Below are 16,404 nucleotides of genomic sequence, written 5' to 3'. Positions count from 1 at the left end.
AAAGTAGAGCAAACCATCGAGTGGAACACCTTTTTAGGAATTCACCACTATAAACCGCTAAAAGTCTACCAAACCCAGAATAAATCAATTGTAACTTAGTACTCGGAATCACTTAAACTAGTATCTCTTTCTCTAGCCTCCGGGCATGTCCTTGGATTATACCCAGTCTTGCAGCAGGTACCACAGAGTCGCAAACCCGTCAGACGCCTCTTTGGCACCCTTTCAATTCCCCCCTTCCGACGCGTCCTTCTTCAACCGCGCACTTCTCTGTCATTATATCTCTGGCCTAGCTTCCATCAATAGTCCCATCGCCTTGTAAACATGTCCGTTTGGCTCATCGGCGCTTAGAAAGTGCTTCGTTGGCCCCTTGCAATGTCCGTACCTTGGCTTCCAGATAAAGTAGCGGATGCGAAACCGCTTGTATCCCCTCTCGAAAGCTGGTCGACAGCAGCTATAATCAAGATTGGAGGGTTTCCTTGATGTCCTATCACTTCGATCTTTAATCAAGGAAGGCTTCGTTGGTGGTCTGGAGTTTCTTGGCAACCCAAGGAATGCGGCCCATTGGGAGTCCCAGTGGTGATGGCGTCCGCAACTTGGCATCCCCGTGGTAAGGTATGGGCTTCTTCTCTTTGCCGAACCAGCCCCCCCCCCCCCCGGGGCTAAGAAAACGCGTTCACCAGATCAAAGCTGGACACAGGCTTCTTGCGACAACGGAAAACTCCCCCAAAACAAGTCAGTCGCCATATTATACTGTTGAGCGAGGTGTTCCTTTCCTTAAGATATGTATAACTGGCGTAAAGCGGGCTGCAGCCCCTGGGATCTGGGATTTTAGCTCTGCAAAGTTCCCGATAAACACTCTAAATATATAGTGTCCTAGAATCCGGGACCTACGATCTTTGCCGGTGTGTCTATAGAACCTGGGATCCAGGCCCCAAGGTACATGATAAGTTAAGACGGATGTTGAAGTGGGGAAATACATAGCGGGGGGATCCTCAGGTGAGTCTGCAATTCGTTGCCGCAGGCATGCAGATGGCTACACGCTGCTAATTAATAGCATTCGTCCTCTTCTAATAGATTTGGAGGAGTTCCAATGTTTGCCACCGGAGCCAAGGCCGCCAGGCTTCAACCAATTGGCTATCATTCCCTTGGAGTAGCAATTCATGCCATCGGTCTGCAACTCTTCCACAGAGAGAGCATGCGTCCGTAGTTCGGCTTGCTGCATGAAGGTAGCATCCACCGATAAATTTGTAGCCACGACCCGAACGCCGGAGTACCAGGGGGACCGCGACGTCTTGCAATATCCAGACTTCGTCCCCGTCTTCCAGCTCCATTGGACCGAATCCAAGAGAATGAGGTGTGCCGAACATCCTGCGGTTGGTACCGTGCCCGGCAAGCTTCGCGATAAACACCTTGAGTTCATCTTCCATGTAGTGACGGAAGGAATATGACTGGTCACAATGGCATTTTCAGAGTGTCGTCTCCCTGAAATAAAATAGACGGTGGTTGCGCCGTAGTATTGCGTCACTGCAGTTGGGGCAAAGCCCCCCGAAAGCCGGTGGGATTTCGGGTCGCCGAGTCTCCCGCATCCTTTGTTTTGAGTTACGAGCGGAGGGATAGGCCGCGAGGATTTTATCCCAGAATTCTAGACGTTGATTGCAATTCGGAAGTGGGCCGTCATACAAGAAATCCAGCAACCAGCGAGCCATGGTAGTATCCGGCGCCCCTAGGCCTATCTCCCCGAATATCACGGAATCCGTCCAGATCCTCCCACAACTCCACGCAACAACCTCCAACAAGCAGTCCAGTGGATAGTCCACTTTCGTCACAGAGGACAATAGGTCGCCGTTCCCGGATTTGATTAGGGGCGGATGGTAGCTAAAGGGCCCCTGCGTTTGTATTTGTTCCGGGAATGACCTAGGTGACTCTTTGGTCCAGTCCGGTACCCATGAGGGCATACCCATTGCCGAGATCCCCTCCGCGTGCAAAAGGATCTCAAGCGACTTCGAAGTGGTAATCTGCCAGGCCGCGACCTGCAAAAACACCCAAGCAGCCGTAGTCGAAGGTGAGTAGTCTGCTTGCAGCGGCAGCGTCCGTTCATCTCGCAAAAGGCCTGTGATTGCGTACACTTTGTCGCGGGGGTCTTTGCAGGAGCAGTTCCTGGAGATTTGAAGCAACGACAGGAGATCCAACTTCTACCGGAATGTGTAAATACGACATCCAGCACAGCTAAACAGGAGGAACTTACCCTCGTGGTACGATGCCCTGGCATGCTCTTCTGCAGCAGACCATACGAAAGCATTGGCGGCGGCGGCGCGAGATGGCGTCTCGCCGCCATTAGCTTCAGGAAGAGATTCCCGTGCTCCACCATATCCGCCCACGTCATTTGCATCGGCCCGTAGATGACAACAATATCCTTGGCCACAGCTACTTCCTGCAAGACCCAGATTCGGTGAAACCATCGGCACTGGAACAGCGAGACGATATCCCAAAGCTTGGGGAGCTCCCCACCGGAGTCTCTGCTAATGTACTCGACGAGTCGGTTGGTCTTGACATTTCCCTCCCCGATAAAGACCACAACGCGGAGTGCGGCCCGAAAGATGGCAATCATGTTCTTGACCTGATGGCTTCGCTCCAGCACATCGGACTGGTTGATGCACACGGCATCCACCCACAACCGGCGATGTATATCCCGCTTTCGCAGGCTCCGCAGAGCCGCCTCGCAGTTCTTGGTGATGGCGATTAATCCGTCGTCACCGCACTGAATCGACCTGCAGAGGGAGTCGTCGCCCGACTCGTCTGCCCACGTGTAGGACAGTGCCTCGTAGACGGGATCTTGCTGTAGATTGACGTGTTCCAGCGCACAGCAGAGCGGCTCGTCAGGCCATCCAGCCTTGAGCACAAGAACACGGATGTATCGCCCGTTCTCCAAATCCAGAGGGAGATATCTGTAGGCTTTGATGCCGAGTAGTGAGGGCTGGACAGGCTGAAAGGTATCGCCGGGACGTGGCTGGACTTGGCTTTTTGCGTAGATGTTTTCGACTCCCGGATCCGCGGAGTTAAGCAGAGCGAGCCCGCAGCTCTTGCAAAATTCGATCGAGGTGCCCTGGGTTGCGAACCAGTCAGCATGCTGACACTGTCGACTAGGGACGAGCTCCATGTTGGGCACGGGGCTGAGAACTGAGGGAATCTAGAGTTCAGGCAAGCGGCACTTAACTATCCATAAATGAACCGTTGTAATTGAGCCTCTCGTTGAGACGAGCGGTGGCGGCCTGGGACGCCTTTCACCCGTGTGGCAGTGCTTGGAATTTGTCGTCTGCTATCAGGTAATTGGCCGCCCGCATGTTGTGCCCGGCAAATGAAGCTACAACTAAATCCCGGCATCTTCTTCACTGAAGAGTCTAGTTCGTAGCCGAGATCTAAATATAAAACGTTTGTCAATACTGTAGGGGAGCCTTACTCGTTATATTAAACTACCTCTTCTTCTCCTTCTACCTCTCTTCTCCTCTTATAATCATTCTATCTTCCTGTACGCCCTCTTCGATAGCGTCTTATTTACTATATACTACGTTTTAACTACGTCTCTGGTGCTTTATTCGCTACAACCCTTAGCCCATTGCTTATTCTAGTCCTGCTTGTACATCTCAGTTCTCACGTGCATACCTTATACTATGCCATTGTTGCGTCATCTATACCCAATTGCTGAGTTGGGGAAAACAGTCCCCAGAGGGCAGGGTCTCTCTGGTCAGAGGGACACAGTTGCTAGGATGGTGCCTGAGGGCTGGAACTTGCTGTGGGCCCATTTTTCTTTCGCACCATAAGTAGGGCCGTCCTGGCCATTGCTCCTTAGACAGAACAATCAGTTCAGCACTCTTTTCCACACCTGTTGCAGGCTCAATTGGCGAGCTTTCTTTGCGTGCAAAGTGACCTCCCTCTGACCAGAGAGAGCTCTATCTGCACATGTTGTTTTGACCTTGTTTAGACTGCAGGGACCCAATTTGTGGTGGTGTCGCCTGGCCTGTCTTGTCTGTCTTGTCTGTCTGGCATTTGGCCGTCTTTGCCCTCCCCCTTGTTTTGGTGGGTATGTGGGTGTAGATGTGTGTTTCTACACCATTTCAGTAGTATAAACCTAAGAAAAGTTTTACTAGGTAAGTATTATAGAAGAAGGATAGCACACTAGATCCTTATTGTTTTAATACTAAAAAAAGTTCGAATTGAAGCTTGGAGACGAGCTGAAAGCTATAGTTAGCGAAATACGTCAGTGAATAAATCTGACGGACAATGCTTGTTCTGTTGCCCGTTTGGTCGCCTTCAAGCTGTGCGAGAAGCCCGATTATCAGGTAGCTCTATCTTGCCACGAAAAACGTCGGGGATCTGACAAGCTGCCCACATCAAACGACTTTTGAAAACTTCTTGGCGTGCCCTTTTCCAAGCCAACCAGGCAACTACGAGGTGCTTGGATCTGACCGCGACGAGGTTTCAAGGCTATTCGCCCCCTGGACAGCCTCCATTTAGTACTAGGCTCGAACTAGTATAACGGTGCAGGCAGGCGTCCTCCCCTGTCTCGGGCACAGACTTTGATGATTTCCACAGTGAGTCTCATCTTCCCAGTCTTATTTCCCATTGGATCGGGGTTGCACTAGTTCTGGCTAGCGTGGGCCACAACTTCCATGAACTAAACCTGTGGGGATGATCGCTCGGACCGGCGAACGAACGGGGCCGGCCTCTTGGTACACTAGCTTTGACTAGAACTGGTCTAGTGGACAAAAGCTTCGCCAACAAGGAGACACATCACCTGCAAAAAGTACCAACGAACAAAAATGAATCTCACGTCCCAAAGTCGGAAAACAGATCATTGAGGTTTGTTTGGCCCGGTGTGTAATAAGATACATGCCTATGTATACACATTAGTTCCTCTTCAGTTCAAAAGAGAGCATCTCCGCCCATGCTGGCAGGTACTGTCCGAAAGTTCTAGCATTATCGGTAGAGTACGAGTACGGAATAAGCCCTGTCGAAATTGGGGGGGGGGGGGGGGGGGGGGGGAACCAGGTTCGGCGGCTTTGCGCAACAATGCAAGATCCCGACCTTCCCGCCAGAAGGAAGGGATTCCTAATCTCCTGGGGCTTGCAGCAGGGGCTTGCAGCTTGCAACCCCCGTCATTAGCGATCCCGAGGGAGGAGAGAGGCCATAGATACCCCCACACCCCACCACCGCGGGAGCCTGATGAGTCCATCCGCCAAACTTCAAATTCGCTCCCCGCAGTCACCCACGAGCGGCGATCGGCAATTGCCCGCTCTTCCGCCATGTTGCTTGCCCGCAACGGGGGAGAGGGTGGCATTTCACCCTCCTCCCCGGACGAACATGTCCCGCTGCTCAACCACCACGGAGCCGCCATCGGACTAACTGTCACATTCACGGTACGGATGAGCGCACGACAAACTCCCTGGCTGATGCTGACACTTATGTGAATAGGCCCTGGCTTGGCTATGCTCACTACTTAGACTCTACACTCGTCTTGTCATTCTGAACTCTCCATGGTGGGACGATGTCTTCACTGTCTTGGCATTGGTATGACAGTCTTTACTCTCCAGTGACGACCTTTGTCTTGCCAGAATCTATTCACTGATAATCATTATCTCTTGATCACAGGTGTCAACAACCGGCTGCTCTGTGGTCTTCGGCCTTCGTTAGTTCCGTCCCGATGATCTGCATTCACCAAGACTTGGTACTTTGCTCAGACTGACGGCTAATACACACTACAGTCCAGAATGTCGGCATGGGCAGACACTTTGGCACCTTGACACTTGATGAGAGGAAACAGTTCATGAAGGTATATTACCATGCCCCGACACTGCCCTCTATGCTCCTTTCGATGCCCGTCGGTTAGATACTAGCGGCCCATACCATATTCTTGTTTCTGACACGCTCTTCCAAGGTCTTCTACGTTGGCTGTGTGACATATCCCCTCGCCCTGCTGTTCATCAAACTCGCCCTCCTCTTTCAGTACCTGCGTATTTTCGACCAAGACTCGCGTAGACGACGCTTCTGCAAGTGGTTTATCAGCTTCACCGTGGTCTGGGGCCTATTCTACACCGCTCCAAATTGGGTGCCATGCCTTCCCGTAGCATCTCTGTGGGAGGCCTTTCCTAACCAACCGCGGCACTGCTGGGGCTTCGCATCTCCCAACCTTTCCCAGTCCTTGGGTTTCCACATCAGCCAGGCTGTTACCACGACGCTGCTTGACCTCATCATCTTCCTGTTGCCCTTGCATCTGATATTTAAGCCAAAAACCCACCAAAAATCCCGCATTGCATTGATATGCCTCTTTGGACTGGGCCTCGTGTGAGTTTTTGCTCCCCTGTTGCAGCCAACCTTTCCCACAGCCGAATCAATCCTGACTTGTTTGGCTCCCCCGAAAGTGTCAGCTTATGCTCCATCACGCGCCTCATCTATTTACTCAAGCCGGTCCCGAACCCCATGAGCGACCCGAGCTGGAACGGCCCGACACCGACTGCTCTAGCTGTGATCGAGAGCAGCCTGGCTTCCATGTGCGCCGCCTTGCCCGTCTTCTGGCCCATCATCGAGAAGGCATGGGGCATGATTCTGGTCAGGTACGAGGTCAGCGTCACGTACGAACCGGGCATTTTCATTCCGCGGAAGAAGAAAAAGGCCAACAACAACAAACAGCTGCAGGGGGTGCGGCCATCCGGCATGGAACTTACTAGGTACCAAACTGGCAGTAGTAGTAGTCAAAACGAACTGCCGCAATTCTTGCGAGAAGGGGGAGAAGGGGGAGATCTAGAGGATCTAGGAGGCCCGCCCGAGTGGGATCCTTATGTTGGGGATGCGACGACGGGACTGGGCGAAACTGATACCATTGTGCAGTCGCCTGCGGAAGGGCCGCCCAGGAATGGTAAAGGAGTCGGTTTTTGTTTATACTAGTTACTACTTATACAGCGACCGGCACGCACCGGCAGACGTTCGAGGGACATAGTGGCCGGATCAGTGCATTGGCGTTCTTGCCGGACAGCGAGTGTCTCGAGACAGACCGAGGGCTGCGGAGTATGGCCTCAAACCTAGATGCCGTCAAGCAGCGTTGGAGACCAGAAACCAGCCAGTGGTTTTCTCTTCATCAGCGATGCATTGGGTCACAAGAATTGGAAAAAGCCTTCTTTGGCTTCCTGCCGATATCGGGTAACATATGCGGCGGTTCATGATCATACACTGGTCCTAGGACATGCCTCTGGCCAAGTGACGTTCTTTCAGTTTGCTTTCACAGAGTGATAGATTTCTATAAGCATGTAATGTCATATGTATTTGAATATCTCTGCTTAGGTGACACCAGCCAATTCTCAACACCTGGGGATCAAAGTCATGATACGGTGCCTGACGAGGTCCTTCTCGGAAGCTACCACTTTAGCGTCCCGGCACGGGCAACGTTAAACATGACGAGAGTCCAAAGCCAGATGAAGAAGCTCTTTGCACAGATTGCAACTCTATACACAAGCCTGCCGGAAGATATCTATATCCGGTATGGCGAGGGTTGCCCCGACCTACTCAAGTTTCTCATCGTTGGGCCAAGCGACACCCCGTACAAGCATGATAGGTTCGAGTTCGATATTGATACCAAAAACTTCCTCTGGAAGCCCCAACTGGTGCATTTCCGGGCGGCTGGAAGCGGGAACTTTCGGTTCAATCCGAATTTCCATGCTGATGGGAAACTCTGTCTCTCGCTGATTGGTACGTGGTTGGGCTAGTCGGGGAATCTGGCGCACTCGACGCTGCTCTAGATCTTGACCTCAACTCAATGTAAGTCACGATTTTTCAAGAGTCTTTGGTAAAATAGATCAACTTATTCTACTACGTGCAGCAATGATCTTTGTCGAAAAGTCATATTACAACGAGCCTGGGGAACAGTCCGACAGGCACTTCTGTACTGGCTATAGGACCTTACCCCTGCTACCGAAGCATTTTGAGGTGAAGGGTAAATGACCTTGAAAACTATATTAACCTAAAAAATGAAGTATGTGCTGTCGGAAACACGGCACCTCTGAATCTTGGGAAATGACAGTTTAGGATTTTGTGTGTCTTGTCTTGTGTTTTTCGTGTGTGTGCTCGTGTGTCTCCCCCTGCCTCTATCTCTGCTGGAGAGCTTACTCCTTTTATAGACGAGATACACGTACAGGATGACGTCTGTACAGTGGCGCAGTTAGCTGCCAGTCTTCCTTAGCTCAATAGAGTACATGGGTTTGACTCCTGCACTAGATCCTGTGATCCTGATCCTCTGGCACATGATCCTTTTGACATGTGCCGCTAGCAAGTAGAGAAGTGCCCCAGCTACCCTAGACACTTGAAGACAATCTTCAGAGCAAGGGTCTCCTCACCTGCTATATTAGCAGCAATCTCCTCCTTAACTATCTTGAAAAAACAGCGTTTAGTACCTAACTAGCTTATAAAACCAATGTCGCCGAGCAATAGATAAGTAATAGACTATACCTTCTAGATATATAACTCAGACTTGTATTACAAAAAGTTAGTAATAATTCTATAAAAACATAACGTATATTATCAGCGAAAGTGCTATATCACCGAAAGTTCCACAAAATCGCACCTACGTAACATAAACCATGATAATTCTACCAAAACAGCTCAAAACAATTGAAACTACTCGGAATCGTCTTCCTCAGACGTCTCTACTTGTAAAGGGGGTTGTTCTGGGAACACATTTGGGGAGATGGACTACGATGTCTCAGTACCGAAAAGGGTTCGATCAGTGGGCGATAGCTTCACGAACAGCCTCCTATTGTCATTGACTACACAGAGACTGATCCTTCCAGATCAGAAGTTCCCCGCGTGAGAAGGTTTCCCACGGGGTTCTTATCTACCCTAGTACAGTGACATCGTCCACCGTCATTCGGCCGGTTCCCCTGGTCTGGCCCAGAGGGCTCTCGTTACACTACTACTACTGAAATGGTGCAGAAATACACATCTACACTTGTACCAGATATTTCAGGCTCCTCTGCTCTATAAAGTCTAGTTAGTTATAAATAATAGGCCTTTGTCCCTCAACCCTATCATCTCAGGACCTCTAAAAGTCTACTAGCTCCTAGTTATTTTCAGCTTTTATTAGGTAGTCGCTCTACCCTAGGTTTTTCTTAGCTTCGATCTTAAGTTCTAGCCACTTAAGTTTTTCCGTATTAGAATACTAACGGTTTTTCTCAGTTCGTTGTTTTAGCTGATTATTAGAAACCTAACTAATATCAGCCTCCAAGATGATAGCTATACCTCAGAGAATCTAGTACTCTATAGATAGCTCGAGATCTATGGAGAAGGCTATACTGTCAAGAGGCAAAGACCTCCTTTTTATCTAGTACAGGGTAAGGTGAGAAGCGGAAGGTTGGGATAGAACTACTTAACCTATGAGAGTGAGAGATTCTTGCAATAGAGAACACAGTCGGCAAGTACAGTGGTAGGTAGGAAGATTGGTAAAGATGAGGTTCAGGGTTCAAGTCTCAAGTGCAAAGCGTTTTTTCAAAATAAGTACAATTGATCGTACGTTTTGATTGTGTGTATGTACGTGTTAGACGTCACTCCTTCCTTAACTACAGGATTTAGAGACGAAGGCGAAACTCCCTCTTATCCTTATTTCCTTATATTGAACTACTGGGATCTAGATCTACGGATATAGGTCCAGGCATATAGATCACGTTTGATCGCATCAGATCACAGTGATCCGGATCCATAGTTTCAGGTTTAGGTTCTAGGTACAGAGATACAAAACTGTCGTATGAGCATAGATATTGATCACTGTGATCTGTTATGGATCACAGCGATCCGGATTAGTGTCTGACCCAATATAGTATAGATGCTTTGGATCTAGTTCCATAGAGTTAGGTTTTATACAGTTTAGTTCCGTAGACCTAGATTTCAATCTCCTGATCCTGTTTCAAAGTCAATTAAATCAATTGCGATATACATAGTGAAATAGTGCAGAAACACACATCTACACCCACATACCCACCAAAAACAAGGGGGAGGGCAAAGATGGCCAAATGCCCGACAGACAAGATAGACAAGACAGGCCAGGCGACACCACCACAAATCGGGTCCCTGCAGCCTAAACAAGGTCAAAACAACATGTGCAGATAGAGCTCCCTCTGATCAGAGGGAGATCGCTTTGCACGCAAGGAGAGCTCGTCAATTGAGCTTGCAACAAGTGTGAAGAAAAGTACTGAATTGATTGTCCTGTCTAAGGAGCAATGGCCAGGACGGCCCTACTTATGGTGCGAAAGAAAAATGGGCCCACGGCAAGTTCCAGCCCCTGGGTACCATCCTAGCAGCTGTGTCCCTCTGATCAGAGGGACCCTGCCCTCTGGGGACTGTTTTCCCCAACTCACTATACTTTTCGGGGTCGATATCAATTTAAAGGAGACTGATGTCGGTGATCTTCTAGTCTAACTATATAGGTTGAGTGCTTAAAGTTAGGATATAGTGTGAGGACCGGCTAGGTAAGGTCGGCGTAGGCGCAGAACAGAAGCCTCGAAGCCATAACGCCGGCGGGGTCGTAAAAGCAACAACAACGCTAGGCTAGAAGGGCGAGGATATCGCGTCAGAGGAGCGTCGAAGGAGCGTATAAGCAAGGTCGATGACGGGGTAGCGAGCAGGGTAGGTAAGCCCAGACGCTGTCATCGTAGGGTATAAAGAGGGAGGTGGAAGACAGGACTTAGGAGAGAGACAGAGTTCAATGAGACCACCATCCCACCCCTAACGAGCACTCTACTCCTACATTACGCATGCACTGCTCGTACCCAGGCACTCTGGTTCTACTACCCTTAAGTCCTTGACCCTCATATATAGCTAGAGCTGTCAGGAGTAATGGGCTTTAAATCTCAGAGTCTATTAGTAAGTAACTTTATAACGATTTCGATAACCTTTCGGTTAAGCTTATTGTTGTCGATAGCTAGAGCCAAAGTTCTTAGTTCCTCTAAATCCTATAGGATCGTAGTTATTGACGACAAGGGTGTCCGTCTCGACAGGATTTCTATCGTTGTTAACAGGGTTTTAGATCTACTTAGCCAGAGATTACTCTCGTATTCGCTTAGTAGAAACTCACTAGGTATTTACCTTGATATTGTTCTTATAGGTAGTAGTACTTTAGGATCTAATATAGTTGCTAATAGAAAGGTTTAGAATACTAGAGATATCTTTTGAATAGGGTTTTCTAGTAGTGATATCGTCTTTAGTATAGCTAGCATTTGATCTCTAGAAGAGCTTTTCTGATTTAGTTCAGTTCAATAGATTTGTTTATAATAACTTACTGATCGTAATAATTATATTGTTCTTATTAGTAGCAGTGTATTGTATTATATTGAGAAAGCTGTTCTTAGTGTTTTTAGGGTTAACACTACTTTTCTCGAGTATATAGTAGTCGATTCCTCTAGTTGTTTAAGCTATAGTAGAAATCTAGCCTTTCTAATACATTGTATTACCTTCTTGATGTAATGCTGAATGTACTATCTAAGTATATAGTAGTCGAGTTTCTAACTATCTAGGTAATCTTTAAATTATATTTCTTCTAAGAATTCCTATTCGTAGGTAGAAGAAATATCGCTTTCGATAAGTAATATGATGTTACTGTGAGGATCAAGGATCCAAGGGTAGTAAGACCAGAGTGTCTGGGTACAAGCAGTGCACGTGCAACGTAGGAGCAGAGTGCTCGTTAGGGGTTGAGTAGTAGTCTCATTGAACTCTGCCTCTCCCCTAAGCTCTGTCTCCCGCCCTCCTTCTTATGCCCGTAATAGTATCGCTAGGGCTTACTTCCCTGCTCTACTGCTTTATCGTTCTCCTTGCTAGTGCGCTCCTTCGACGCTCATCTGACACGCTATTTATACCATTCCAGCTTAATACCGTTATTGCTTCTAAGGCTCGCTTACACTGCGGCTCCGAGGCTTCCGGACCGCGCCTTACACTGGCCCCGCTCAGCCGGTCCTCACAAAGCCTCCCTTCTTCCAGGCTCCTGCCCTCAGGAGCCGCCCGGGCCATATACTCTTATAAGCGGTCACCGCCCGAATTCCGGTCACCTTAGCTGTATGCGCGAGCTGCGTAGTTGCCCCTCCCGTATAGCGCCCAAGGTGCCAATAACCGAAGGTTCGCCTATACTACTGCATTTTCCCTAGCTCTTATACCTGCTAGTCATGCAGGCGCTTACAGTCCTTGGAATTTACAGGTGCGCTAACGCTACGGGTTACGGGCGCAAGCACGTCGGGATCGCCGCGTCGAGTCGCACAGTAGTTAATGGAATTGCCTATTATTGCCCTCCTACTAGGCTTAATAATAGTGCATACGCAACGTTAATGACTTAGAGGTAGGGTTAAATTTTTACTAAGAGAAGGAAGTCGGAGTTGGTAATACGGAAGAGTTGCACCTAGGTTATATGGTCGTAGCGTAGAGGCAACTCTATCCAGGTTCCTAGTAGTTATCCTCGATCTACCATCTCGCTATCCTTTTTATACCGAATTTTACTTCGTCCTAGGAAAAGTGGGCCTAGCCCTGGCCTTAGGTATAAATAGGCCTTCCCTCCTACTAATTCCTTTCCTCTTTTCTTCTTTACAGTCTTGTACTCGTAGGTTATGCCTTTCCTACTCCTCTATCTCCTTCCTTCTTACCTGTACCTACTACGCTCCTTTATCGCTTGTACTACATACTTATAGGCTAGTCTACTGACTTGTTAGTAGGTTATAGTAGCTGTCACCGCTCTCGCTACGCTACTCTCGCTCTACTACTCTTACTACGCTCTCTACGCCCCTTCCGCTTAGTCCGCTATATCGGATAAACGCCCTATATATAGTGCCCTCGCTGCTGTAGCAGGGGGTTTATACGTGCTGACCTTATCTTAGGCCGAAGATAATAAAGAGCCTCCTAGCTCTTCCAAGAAGTCCAAGGTCGCTCCGGCGTCCCCTGGTTCCCCGGTAGGTTAGATCCTTCTTTTCTACGCTCTCGCTGCTTCTAACCTACTCCCTTAGGTCGAAGACGATACTCTCCTGTCCTCCCTGGTCGTTACTAGCACCCCTAAAGCTTACGATAAGTTTATCGAAGGCGCCCGCCGTATTATCCCATAAATATCCTTCTCCTTGCCGCTAGCTCCCCGCTAATTGTACGCAGCTACCGTACGTGCCTCTACCGTATACTAAAGAAGGGTCCCTCTGCCAGTTGCAAGAATTAGAGGAACTCCGGCGCCCGCTACTCCCGCTACGCGTCCTACAATCATATATACCTGCCGGTAGGTCTTCCCTCCTTAGTTTATATTACTCCTACAGCACTTGGTAGCAGTATCTAATCCTTCTAGGTTCCTCCTGATGCTCTAACTACTATAGTTCGCTTTATAGAGACCTTCGATCGTATAGAGTTCTCTAGTTTAGCGAGTCTATAAGTTCTTCCTTCTGCTTCCTCGCTATATATTCCCTATGCTAATAGTACTTTCCTGTCTAGACTAATACTCTCGCAATCGAGGTCTAAGAAGCTGGTAATACCGCCCTGTACATACTCAAGGATTTCACTGCTCCCGTACCCCGTTCCTCCGATCTCGCTGCCCACTATACCAGTACTAAGCGCGTTAGTTGTATACTACGCCTCCACCGTTTTAGTGGGGTTGCTGAAAGCCTGTTACTTACCTCTCTTAATAGTACTGGTCGTTTGCCTATATCCTCGGACGCTGCTCCTGAGCTCCCTCTGCTGCTAGAAGTGCAGACTGCGGTTCTAACTAATATCTAGAAACGCTTGGGCGATATAGAGGAGCTACTTTCATACATCGCTGATCATTTTGCCCCTATAGAGGAGGAGGATACTGAGGTTGAGAGTAAGGAGGAGTAGTTGGAGCGCTACTAATGTATAGCTTTTCGTAGGTTTTTTAATATCCTTTAGATAAATCGAAGCTTTTTCCCTTACCCTGGTATACCCTTACGTACTTATACCCTACGTTACCTCTGCGCTTTCGCTAGTTCTACCTCGTATGCCCTTAATAGTGGTCTATTATCTAGGTACTCCCTGGGTTCCTAGGTATTATCTTTAGGCGGATATTCTTTCCATTTAATTAGGAACTACCTATTCCTTGCTAGGCCCTTATAGTCGATAATGGCTTCTACCTCGTAATGCTGCTCCTTTAACCCGATATCGACTCTTTTACGCTGCTTTCGAGCTTGTTCCTTACTACCTTTAAATAGTTCGAGTAGGGTAATTGAGAAGACTCGATAGATATAGTAACGCTGTAGTAGATCTAGTTCGTATACTATCTTCCTATCGCCAATAATCTTAAGGATCTTGAAGGGCCCTAGATACTTATCTGCGAGTTTACTATTCGGGCGCCGCTACTTGAGGTGCTTCGTTAAGAGCTAGACCTATTGGCCAACCTCAAATACCTTGTCTTCCCGCTTGCAATTATACCACTTCTTATAGTTCTTATTGGTAGCGACGAGGATATCGTAGATCTTCCTATAGCTCGCTGATAAGTGTCTCGCTCGTTTATCCGCAGCGGGGACGGCGCTTTTAGGAATTGCTATAGGGTCCGGGGGATCTCGAGGGTAGAACCTATAGAGAAGGAAGGCTGGGGTTGACTGTATCGCTATATAGTAGGAACTGTTATAGACGTACTCCGCTAGGCATAGATAATATACCTAATCTGCTTAATTGTAGCTATAGAACGTATACAAGTAGTACTCGAGTATTTGGTTCTGGTACTCTATCTGCCTATTAGTCTGCAGGTGATACGCGGTGCTTAGGCACCGCTTGATACCCAAGAGTTTATATAAGGTCTTCTAGAAGGAGCTTATAAACAGGCTACCCCTATTGGATACAATAGACTAGGGAAGTCCGAAGGGCCGGTAGATGTAGTCGAAGAACAGTTCTATGAAGGTACTTGCTGTAAGTACTGTAGTTATTGCAATATAGAGAACGTACTTTATAAACTTGTCTACTATAACTAGGGCAGTGTTATACACCTTGCCTATCCGAAGGTCAATTGAGATTGGTAGGCCTATAATGAAGTCCACTATAATCATCTACTACGGTCTGTCGGATACCAGCAGCGCTGTAAGCAAGCTGTAAGGGCAGTATATACGTAGCTTCATATATTAGCAGGTTATATAGTTGCCGTTAATATATACTACTATATCCTCTCTTATAGACGGCCAAAAGTAGTTACGTCTTAAGCACTCCTACATCTTCCTAAAGCCTCTATAGCCCGTAGTTAGTATATCATGATAGCTCTTAATCAGCTCGTACCTAAGGGAGAGGGGAATATATATTCTGCTTTAGTAACGGACGAGCCCGTCCTCTCCTTTTCTCTACGAGCCTTCGCTACTACTGTACTACTTCCTCCGAGCGTCCGACTAAAGCTATTGATCTTTCTGTTACTCTTTAAGTAATAACTCTTCTAAAGAGAGCTACCCTCCTTTCGTCTAGGTCCCGTGATCTCCGTTTTTAGTACTAGAGGTGCCTACAATAGGTATACGGTGATTAGGTATAGCCTTATTATAAGAGTCATTCCCTATGCGACGGTAGAGGCCTCCGACACCGAATGTAGTATAATAACTATAATACAGTCCCTTAGAGGGGCTAGTACTAATGACGTATATCTGCTTATAAATATTAGATATAACGCCCTCGTCCTCATCTATAGAGCTATAGCTATGCTTCTTACCATAGTCCTAGACCTTTTAGATAACTATATCGCTCTAGCCTTCTTAGTTTAGCAGTAACCTCTTAAACTCTTCTTTTTCTTCTTCAATAGCTTCTTCATCTTCAGCTATCCTTATACACAGCGGTAACGCAGCTTCGGGACATAGTCGGAGCAGTCCTCGGACTACTGCGATAATAGGGCAAGGACCGGGGTTCTCTTATTGCCTTCGTTCGACCCTATCCTATAGGAGTTGAAGTAGCAGGTTCTCAGCGTTTTCGTCTACTTCTTCCTCTTCTATATAGTCTGGCCTATATAAGAGACCGTTAACAGGGTTCTGAACACCAGGGCGGTACTTAATAACGAAGTCAAATATAGCTAAGTTGTCGCTCTAACGTAGCTGTTACTGGCTCGGCCTCTTCTTGGTCTTCCAGTACTCTAGGTTAAGATAGTCTGTTAAGACTATAATCGGGATTTAGGTGTAGAGGAGGTACTGAGACCAGGTATAGAAGGTATCGACGAGCGTAAGCAGCTCCCTATTATAACGAGAGTCTCCAGACGAAGGTCAGGAGGACCCGCCGAATGATGCTGGATGATGTCACAATACAGGATAGATAAGAACCCCGTGAGGGAACTCTCTCACGCAGGGCACTTCTGATCCGCAAAGATCAGTCTCTATGTAGTTAATAACAATAGGAGGCTATTCATAAAGCTATCGCCCACTGATCGAACCCTTT

The 16,404-nt window shown here is 47.9% G+C and overlaps 2 protein-coding genes across 2 annotated transcripts; one reads left to right on the top strand and one right to left on the bottom strand.

Annotated features, from left to right (window-relative positions):
- Positions 1-1,875: 1,875 nt before the first annotated feature.
- MFIFM68171_01972 (Heterokaryon incompatibility domain-containing protein) lies at positions 1,876-3,157 on the bottom strand (the record flags this gene model as incomplete). The annotated part of the gene is made up of 3 exons (XM_071057394.1): positions 1,876-1,886; positions 1,958-2,189; positions 2,246-3,157. The coding sequence occupies 3 exons, from the start codon at positions 3,155-3,157 to the stop codon at positions 1,876-1,878; spliced, it is 1,155 nt and encodes a 384-aa protein (XP_070913495.1).
- A 2,143-nt stretch (positions 3,158-5,300) lies between these two features.
- On the top strand, positions 5,301-6,939 carry MFIFM68171_01971 (Rhodopsin domain-containing protein; the record flags this gene model as incomplete). The annotated part of the gene is made up of 6 exons (XM_071057393.1): positions 5,301-5,414; positions 5,470-5,565; positions 5,647-5,683; positions 5,760-5,827; positions 5,933-6,339; positions 6,417-6,939. 6 exons carry the CDS (start codon positions 5,301-5,303, stop codon positions 6,937-6,939), a joined length of 1,245 nt encoding a protein of 414 aa, XP_070913494.1.
- Positions 6,940-16,404: the final 9,465 nt, after the last annotated feature.

The sequence above is a fragment of the Madurella fahalii genome (assembly GCF_045866475.1).
Source record: "Madurella fahalii IFM 68171 DNA, scaffold_1, whole genome shotgun sequence".
Lineage (NCBI taxonomy): Eukaryota > Fungi > Ascomycota > Sordariomycetes > Sordariales > Madurella > Madurella fahalii.
Note: the sequence above shows the minus strand (reverse complement) of the source record. Positions and strands in the feature narration are given on the sequence as shown.